The following is a 9,525-nucleotide window of genomic DNA, read 5'->3' on the forward strand; positions in this document are numbered from 1 at the left end:
GCTTGTACGTGTCTTCCATGTGTCTCAACCGTAGAATGCAGTTTAGCAACAGGCCAACGACCTCAATTTCTTACCTCCATGAAGAAAACGACGCCAACAATTTGCAACCAACATCAACGATACCTTACCTCGAGCCCCCAGGTCGCAGATTGCCGACATGCTGTACGAGTTGCAGTCACTTATACATAAGACCAATGGCTATTAGCGGAATAGGCTATGTCACAGGCTTCCCTGTACCATTTAATTGTCCAAGCTTCTGATCCAAGTCAACTAGAAAAGGTAGCTCCAGGGCACCTTTGCCAGCGAGGATCATTCAGGGGATGGCAAAGTTCGTTCTCTATTATACGTGCTGTGCGTCGATTGATAAGGTGCGCATGACCATAAATACGGCTTTACATTTTTAAATGCTTATTCTCTGCGAGTGTGATAAGATCAGTCATCATGACTCGCACACCACCACCTGATCCTCTTCCACCGAACCAGAATATCGGAATTACACTCATTGTCGTTACGAGCATTCTAACTGGCTTTATGCTTCTAACGACTGGCCTGAGGATCTACACTCGCTTTTCTCTCAATGCGCAGGGCTTGGATGACTACTGCATCATTATCGTTAGTGTTTTAGCACTTGCTCGAATGGCCATTCAAGTGGTGCAAGTTGCAATTTATCACAACGGCCGCCACCGTTGGTATATTAGCGAGTCTGACTACATCAATAACAATATGTTGGGGTGGTACGCACAAATTCTCCTTTTTGCTAGTGTGTGTTTCCTGAAGTCATCCATTTTATTCTTGATCATACGTCTTAGGGACGAACCAAAGGTCCGCCGAACCCTTTATGCCGTGGTCATAGGGCTCTTCGCTACCAACTTTGGTTCTATTTTCATTCTCGTGGCAGAATGCTCTCCCCCATCCGTGTACTGGACCCAAAAAGGTGGGAAGTGCTGGGATACAAGGATTCGCATATATGCTATATATCTTACCATAGGTAAAGTTGAAGTAGATTTCGTAATACTGGTAGAAGCCGCTAACATCTTATGTCCTTCGCAATAGCATATTCAGTAGCAACTGACATACTCTGCTCGTTGCTTCCTTTGTATGTTGTGTGGGGCGTTGGTATCAAGATGCATACCAAAATCGCTGTGTGTGGCTTAATGAGCCTTGGTCTCCTGTAAGCCCATTGTGACAACCTCGGAGCTTTATTCATGATCCTTAATAATAGCTAAGTTGTCTGTGGTAGCGCTACAGCGTTCGGTGTGGCTAGGGCCGCTTCTCTCGGCCTGGTGACAATCGATCTCAGCTGTATGTAGATCATCTCCCTTAATTCCTCGGGACCTCTTCTATATCAACCCACCTAACAGAACGAACGGCAGGGGATTACGCAATATCGGCGATTTGGTCCAACCTTGAACTCTTCTTAGGTATCATCGCCGCAAATGTCGCTATCTCACGCTCCATATACGCTTTTTTTCGTCAAGATAAGACGGCCGCCAGTGTGTCGGGTTACAGTTCCGCAAATATCCGTTTGGGCTATTTGAAACACGACGAGCTACGCAATAATACTACAAGTAACTCAACCTTAGCGATTATCCGTCGGCCGTCTGTTTCCAAAAGCGAAGGAAGTGAAGCCCCTTTGACAGCTATGTCTTACACGGTGGCATCGTCCTCAGCGCTAGACAAACTGGATAAATTCGCTTAAACAGGGCAAGATATCAGGATTAGAGCTAGTTCAATCGTAATTACAATTGAATCCAGCATATATGGAGGCATTAATAACTATCCAACGGTTGTATACTATGTAAGAGTCGTTGGGCTTGATTACCTGTGACTCATAGGTTTGTAGCGGTGGGGTTCGGTGGTAGGAAATAGGACAGGTTGGGGGGGTAGGCGCGATCTCTGTTGCTTAAATAAGTACCAAAATCCTGCCACCTTCCTTTCAGTAGAACTTTAATTATCGAATCGTCTCCGTTGTTAACTTTTGATCGTTTCATCTGCGTTTACGACATTATGGGCTTTACTAATCTCCCAGCCGGCACTGGCCTTACTGGTAAGCTGTTGTACAAGCCGGAAACGTCCATCATGAATTGCTGACAACGATGCAGTGCTTAATAACTGGTTGCTGACTCGTTCTTATATCACCGGGTATGTTTAATTCCCTCCGAGTATTCTCGATAAATCCCACTTATTAAAGTTTCATTATCGTGAATAGCCACGCTCCTACACAAGCCGATGTTGCCTGTTTCAAGGCTCTCAAGAGTTCTCCGGATATTGCCAAGTACCCCCATGCCGCTCGATGGTTCACACATATCGCCACTTTTGAAAGCGAATTTTCTACTCTTAGTGAAGATGCCACCAAAACCCTATACTGTCTAGGGTCCGGAGGTCGCTGAGATCACCGCGCACTTCTCTGTGGCTCTTGCAGCTGATGATGATAATGATGACGTCGACTTGTTCGGTAGTGACGATGAGAATGAGAATAAAGAAGTAGTCCGTATCCGCGAGAAACGTCTAGCTGAGTACCGCAAGAGGCGGGAGGGCAAAGCCAAGCCCGCTGCTTAGTCTCTTGTTACTCTGGACGTGAAACCTTGGGGTATGTCACAATCTTGACCTGTATTCAGCTCTTCGAGTTTTGCCTCCTCATAGAAGTTTGGACTTTCGGCGGGCAGTTGATTCAGTATGAACTGACTAGCTTTGCAGATGATGATACTAGTATGGTTGCCCTCGAAGCGGCTGTTCGTGGTATTGAAAAGGATGGCTTGGTATGGGGTCAATCTAAGCTAGTAGCCATTGGATTCGGCATCAAGAAGCTGCAGATCAATCTAGTTGTTGAGGATGACAAGGTGTCTACTGATGACCTTCAGGAGCAAATTCAGGATTTCGAGGATTATGTTCAGTCTTCTGATGTTGTTGCTATGCAGAAGCTTTAAGCTGGTTCTGAGGAGTAAACCATGCCACGCTAGATACGAATATTCATAGTATAAGGAGAAGTGCAAGCAATCGTCGGTTGGAATTTACGTGGAAATTACTCTGATATACAAAGACGTGCAAATGGACAATAAGCCAGACATACACAAAAGTAGCTATAAAACACGACTTATTGTTATTTTTTCTGCTTTCGATAAGTAATAACTGACCTGCCTTATCTCACAGAAAGGCATTCTCAATGGCGACGACAATCTACTAGGTAGGTAGATTAAATGCAACTAAACAATACAGCCCGTGCGAACAACCTATCCAATCATCCCAAAGCTCAGTCTACAGGGAATGATCATCTTAACGACTACTGACTAGAAGCACGCATAGGTCCAATACCCGGGAATTGGGCTGATACGCGCATCATTTTCAGGGTCTTGTAAATATTTATCTCAGTGATAACGCTCATTTGCTAGCATCTCTCAACTAGTTACATGCGCCGTAAGTCGCGACGATAACATGTTCGCCCTGTTTAATAGCAGGGCTATGCATCCGGCTGTACGCCAGGTCGAAATCGCTATGTATGAAGCTAGCGAGTTCCCATGTGGTGAATTCAATTAAAGGTCAAGTACTTGGACCTATAAGATTTGTTGAATGCGTTTGTCACAGTAAGAAAGGCAAGAACAACAAGAAACAGAGGGTGATAACGGATACAAAGTAAGAATTGCTATGAGGAATCGTTGACACGGCAAGTGAGCAGGCTGCAGTGGAATCATTGGGGGGAAAAAATGCAGCTGCTTACAGGTCACACTAGATATTTTGCTCATGCCATTAATGAACTGCCCTAATTGGTAATAGTGACGTTGTCCCGTTCTCTGACAACCGTTGATGCACGCTTCCTACATGCAGCGGTGGCTTTTTGCACTACTATGTACTACTTGTAGAATCTTCGATAGAACGCATTTATACTCGATTACAAGGATCGTAACTTAAAACACAGTCCAAACGACCGCGGTCATGATGTTTTCAACAATTATTATGCCTCACTGTGATGTCTTTGTATATATTACCTTTTTTTGGGTTATCATTATACTATCCATCTCGTATAGGGTACGTGATACAGTTGTTCGTTTTGGCAAATTATGAAGCATAAAACTTTTTTATGAAGAATCCAACGATAAGAGCTATCTGTTAGTGCCTGATACGCTTCCACTGCGTGTACATACTGGTCTACGGAAATCAGTATGGTTAGACGAAGTAGTCTGAGTTTGGTGCGGAATGGGGTTATAGTCCCAAGTCCAGGCTGGGATTATAGGGCGGATGGAATCGAATCATGCGGCGATTGCTTGGACGTCCTTGAAGAGTTTTCGTTGCTATTTGCGAAACTATCAGTTCCGAGTTCCATCTTTTGGACGACAAATTTGCGTTGGATCAACACGTACCGTGAAGAAAACCGAAACGACTAAACAGACTGCGCCTCCCACAAAGACAGGCACGAATACACTCCGAAGGGCCACCACGATAGACGCAATTGCTTGGTCACGGAGTGCATCCGGAAGAGATCTGATAAAGTCACCACTTGTGCCCGCAATTGCAAACTGAAGCTGTGACCGAGGTATGTCGGGTAGAACCGACGAAAGACCAGCTAGCGACTTATTGATGAAGATGGATCCCGCAATGGACAGACCGAGTGCAATTCCGCCAAGCTGGGCTATCGAGTTTTAAAGCCTGTCAGACCATTTCATTGTAAATAAGGTGTATTGACTGCGCTTACCGAGCATCATGAAACTGATGGCATATGCTAGGTCGGTTGGAGATACCACAGCCTGTATCACAGCATATCCAGCTTGAACAAAACACCCTGTCCCGGCACCAACCAATACCTCAAAGCCATAAACACTAGCAGAGGATGTTTGTGGTGTAATTCGATCTGCCTTGCATTATTACCCACATTCCAATCATGATGACTAGTGACTTACAGAGTAGAGCTCCGCCGATGACTGTTAACACACTTCCAGCCGTATACCATGGCTGAAAGTAGCCGAACTTTGACATTAGGTGGCCATTGCAGAGTATAAGCACGCTTAAAGTGACAATCATTGGCAGTAAGCGGACTGCCGATTTGATAGCGTCGTCACCACGAGTAAATTGAAAGTATAGAGGGATATAATAAATGGGGACGAACGCGGAGGTGTTGATTGCCGACGCACAGATATACAAGAGTACGGCATTAAATTTGCCTAGAAATTGGCAGGGAAATATTCTATCAGTCCCACTGGTGAATAGTGACAGGTGCTGCTGAATGCCGAAGCCAAGAAACAATACGCCCGACGTGATGAATAGGGCAATTGTTTGGCCACTTCCCCATGCATACAGCGCACCGCCAAAGTTGATGGCCATGAAAAGGGACATGATGGCACCGACACTTAGGATGGTACCAAAGAAGTCGAATGCACAAAGCAGACTAACAACTTTGACCCCAGGTCGTGGTTTGAATGAAGGAATCAGCCAAATATAAACAGGCGCGAAAAGCGCTGCTACACACAGGTTCATATAAAAGGCCCATCGCCATGTGGCCTTCGATTCTGCAAAAGCGCCGCCAACCACTGGTCCAAGGACAGTGCCAATGCCCCAGATTAAGCCCCTAACATCCATGTTAACCATTAAAAAAAGTCAAACGAGCACTATCCACTTACACGAAGCTTAGATAGCCTGGCCTTTCTTTATCAGACGTGTTGACGGACAGGAGGGTCATAACTCCCAAATACATGCCGTTGCCGCCCATCCCAGCCAGAACACGGCCAACGATGAGGGCTTTCATAGTAGGAGCTGCGCCACAGAGGGCTGAGCCAATGTTGAAGAGCACAGAAGACAAAATGTAAAGCCATTTCGCATTAAAAAGCCCATATAATCTGCCAAAAGGTAAGACCACAGCCGTACCACCGAGGAGAAATCTGCAGTGGTGAAGAGTAAGTCAGCTAGGCAGCTTAAGAATTGCAGGTTTTGACTTTTGACTCACCCAACTGAAAGCCACGGCAGCTCTGCAATGTCTCCAAGATCATTTACTGCAGCCTTATTCCCAAGTCTCGTTAATCGTCTTCTTGAAATAGGCGGGGAATTGTCATTTGGATGACCTTACAGGTGTTACATCAGCAACAACAGTATTGTCCAAAGCATAGAGAAAGATGCTGGAAAGGATTGCGATCACGACCATGGCCCACTGTTAATGAAGATGATTATATTAGCCAGGCGCAACACACAGAACTCCAAGATAGAACTTACGGACAGGCCATGAATTTGCCTTGGTGAAGGAGCTGGATCGGTACCCGCCACCTGGTTGTTGTCGGTATCTGGGGAAGAGAGAAAGAATTCACCACCATCGCTACTTCCTGGTGATTTATACGTTTGCGACATCTGTATCGACATCTTCGACTCATCCATAAGTCTTGAACCGTTGTGAAGGGTGATAAGTACTAACGCAGAGTTTTGCTATTTTCGGGTTTCCTAATTCTTGACTACATCACGCTTCTAAGTGGTATGTTACGCCTATTATATAGTTCGTCGCGTGGCGGCATTGTCCCACTTCCAAATGTTCAGCGATCCATACCAGGGTTTACATCACTTCTACTTACATGTCTCAAGTTGGGACTCGCAGTCTTTGAAAGAACATTAACAATCACATAAACTAGTGTTCGTAATCAAGGGATTTTGGAAAAGAATGAACACAATGGCTCGCTTATTGCAGATTTGGGTTGCAGAGCCGTCTTCCGGATCAGGAAATTTGCACGGAAATATTTGGGAGGGCGGAGACGGAGTATCTCGGAACACCCTGGGGGCTGCTGAAATAGGTAACTTTCTCGGAAATGGTGAGCCAGAAGGATTGAATAGGCAACTTGTCCGGAAATGATGACGAGACACCTTCGTCCCCCGTGATTTGTAAATAGACCAAACGAACGGCTTCCAGTCGCAAATATTAGCAACATATTTCACAGTGTTTTTTTTTCTTCAAGCTGTATAGGTTGTGGCTTGAGGAGAAAGCGAATCACGTAGCATGTTAGGAATAAATGGACCGTTTGATGGTTCAAATCCTTCATTCTATTACCCCATCCCATACGCGCCTCTCGTTAATAAAGAGAGGAGCATCATTTTTAATGCACTTCGAGAGTCCACAGACACATCTTCTAGTGAAACTCCGCAAGCTTCCCTCCTACATCTACAGGTACCCCACCTTTTGGGTGCCTAACCACCAAAAACCCTCACTCTGTTTGACTAGCTATCAGACAAAACGACCTCGTTTTTTACTTTCACGGTCCCATCTGGGGACTCTGGAGAGATGGCAACATCTACAAACCCTCCGGATAACCAGAACAGAACGAACCCCGTCGCCCCCGGACCCGCGACAGTCTTTCAATTTCAGAAGGAGACGACCCCCTCAGGCCCAAGCACGGGAGAGGTCATGGTCCTCCCCTTCACCCCCAAGAAGAAAAGGCGCTTCGGAGAAGCCCTCGGTATGGACAAAATGCCCACACCCAGCTTCAACAGAGCAAAACCAAGCACAGCGGCGACATCGACCGCAGCGCAGACAGCCTCGAGAGGCCTCATCGCCTCCATTTTCAGCGGTGCAAAGGAAGCCACCGACCCAAGCAAAGAGGGGAAATCACTCACCAAAAACAAAATCATGAGCCAAATCAACGAGATCAACGCCCAACAACGGGCCAGACAAGACGTGGTATTGAATATAGCTATGGCTATCGACTCCTGCCTGGCGCAATACACATCCCAACTCTCCTCAGCGGTGGCAGAACAGGTCCGAACATGCCTGAACACCGCACTCGAAAACTTCGTCACCTCCCACATCAACCCAGAGGGGAGGCCCAAAAACCCTGAAAAAATGGGCAGCAAGGAAAGAGCTGCCCAACCATCTGAGACAGCGTCAGCCAACTCATCTCGCAGCGAGGAAGGCAAATCAAACGGCCCCAAGAACCCCACCACAACGGGACCTCCCGCAGCCACTGGAAAAGTGGGCCAGAAGGCCCCCAAGGTCACGTGGGCACAGGTCGCGTCGCGGAACACCACTCACAACAAAAAGCCGCAAAATGACAGCAACACCCAGAAGAATCCTGCTCCCAGCAGCGAGGGGCCGGCCCCCGCTGACAGAAAACAGAACAAAGACAAAATCACATCGGGCAACCAAAAGCCCGATGACCGCATCTTCATCCGGGTCCCGCCAGACCATGTCTGGAGGAAGATGACGGCCATCGGGGCTAAACAGGAACTGATCAGCCTCATGAAACTCAACGTCGAAGACATTACCTACTTCCAGGAGGTCCGATCGGGTTTCGCCCTCCGGGCAAAGGATCAAAACACCAAGAACAAAATCATCGCTCTCAAGCCAGCCGCAGAGAGCAACGACCTAAAAATCGAAGAAGCATGCACATGGAAGATCTTCCTCGTGCGTGGCGTGCCGAAAACTTATACTGACATGAGCGGGACCCACCCCACGGACGCGCTAATCCCCGAGGAGGCGCGCGCCAGGGCTGGGGCCAAGAACCCACCAGTGGCCTGCCGCAAGGCCCCCTTCGGGGAATCTCTTGACACCTGCGGCTACTTCATCTCGTTCAAGGAGAACGTCAAACCCGGCTTCAGACTATTCAATATCTCCCACCCGGCGGAAGTCCGGGTGCAGCAGCCCCGGGTCACTCAGTGCCAACGGTGCCTCGGTTTCCACAATCCCCGGAACTGCACCAGAACAGAAAGGTGCCTTAAATGCGGCAGGCCGTCATACAGGCACACCGACAACATGGCAGACTGCCCGTCCCCCCCGCAGTGCGCCAACTGCAATGGCCCTCACACGGCAGACTCCCTAAAATGCCCTGCTAGACCGGCGGTCAGGAACGGGGAAAAAGTGCACACAACCCGGGCCCAACTCCAGGCAATCCGGGAATTGGGCCAGCAGGAATACAACAAAGCCAACCCACCCAAACCCAAGCCTGCCCCCGCCCCGGCCCCCAATGCCGAGAAAACGTCTAACCCGGAAACCCGAACGGGCCCCCGCATACGGCTGCCAATATCCAGCTCGGCGCCACCCTTCCCCCCTCAGGCCCCGGCCAAGAAGGTCATAGTCGAAGTCGACCCGGACGAGGAGGACCCCCACGAGGGAGCCTCCCCCGCCAGGTCGGCAGTCCACGTGGCCGGCCCGGACAGCGAGGAGGAGGACGTAGAGACAGAAGGGGACGAAAACATGCTTGACGCTCCCCCCGGAACTGACGGACCCCTCGATGCGAGCCTATGAACGATAGGCCCCGTCGCAGCCGCCGAAGAAACACTGGCCTCAAAATCTTCCAAGCCAACGTCGGGAGGAGCGGTCCATACCAGGACATCGCCCTATCGCTGGCATGGGAAGGTGGCTACGACATTGTGCTGATCCAGGAACCCTACGCCCAATGGGACAGGGTGTCGAACAGAAGGCAAACCAAGAATCATCCTGGATATCAAGCATACAACCCCCTGAACAGCTGGAGGGACGCCAGACCCTCAGTTCTCACATTCGTTAGAATCTCTCCGAACCTCCCCAGCAAACAACTCTCTCCCCCAGGCCTGGAGGACGGATGC

The 9,525-nt window shown here is 48.5% G+C and overlaps 4 protein-coding genes across 4 annotated transcripts; 3 read left to right on the top strand and 1 right to left on the bottom strand.

The window, feature by feature from the left end:
- Window positions 1-441: 441 nt before the first annotated feature.
- M431DRAFT_500005 (hypothetical protein) lies at window positions 442-1,699 on the top strand (the record flags this gene model as incomplete). The annotated part of the gene is made up of 4 exons (XM_024917875.1): window positions 442-988; window positions 1,054-1,171; window positions 1,241-1,302; window positions 1,374-1,699. The coding sequence occupies 4 exons, from the start codon at window positions 442-444 to the stop codon at window positions 1,697-1,699; spliced, it is 1,053 nt and encodes a 350-aa protein (XP_024769667.1).
- Window positions 1,700-2,007: 308 nt separating this feature from the next.
- Window positions 2,008-2,927, top strand: M431DRAFT_500006 (hypothetical protein; the record flags this gene model as incomplete). Its single annotated transcript, XM_024917876.1, has 5 exons — window positions 2,008-2,047; window positions 2,103-2,142; window positions 2,210-2,367; window positions 2,423-2,558; window positions 2,690-2,927. 5 exons carry the CDS (start codon window positions 2,008-2,010, stop codon window positions 2,925-2,927), a joined length of 612 nt encoding a protein of 203 aa, XP_024769668.1.
- A 1,317-nt stretch (window positions 2,928-4,244) lies between these two features.
- On the bottom strand, window positions 4,245-6,327 carry M431DRAFT_96749 (hypothetical protein; the record flags this gene model as incomplete). Its single annotated transcript, XM_024924856.1, has 8 exons — window positions 4,245-4,286; window positions 4,356-4,624; window positions 4,688-4,843; window positions 4,893-5,557; window positions 5,610-5,867; window positions 5,933-5,985; window positions 6,053-6,133; window positions 6,196-6,327. The coding sequence occupies 8 exons, from the start codon at window positions 6,325-6,327 to the stop codon at window positions 4,245-4,247; spliced, it is 1,656 nt and encodes a 551-aa protein (XP_024769669.1).
- A 919-nt stretch (window positions 6,328-7,246) lies between these two features.
- Window positions 7,247-8,089, top strand: M431DRAFT_67647 (hypothetical protein; the record flags this gene model as incomplete). Its single annotated transcript, XM_024921739.1, has 1 exon — window positions 7,247-8,089. A coding segment is annotated over one exon (843 nt), but the record flags the coding sequence as incomplete, so codon positions are not given.
- Window positions 8,090-9,525: the final 1,436 nt, after the last annotated feature.

The sequence above is a fragment of the Trichoderma harzianum genome (assembly GCF_003025095.1).
Source record: "Trichoderma harzianum CBS 226.95 unplaced genomic scaffold M431scaffold_16, whole genome shotgun sequence".
In the NCBI taxonomy this organism is placed as follows: domain Eukaryota; kingdom Fungi; phylum Ascomycota; class Sordariomycetes; order Hypocreales; family Hypocreaceae; genus Trichoderma; species Trichoderma harzianum.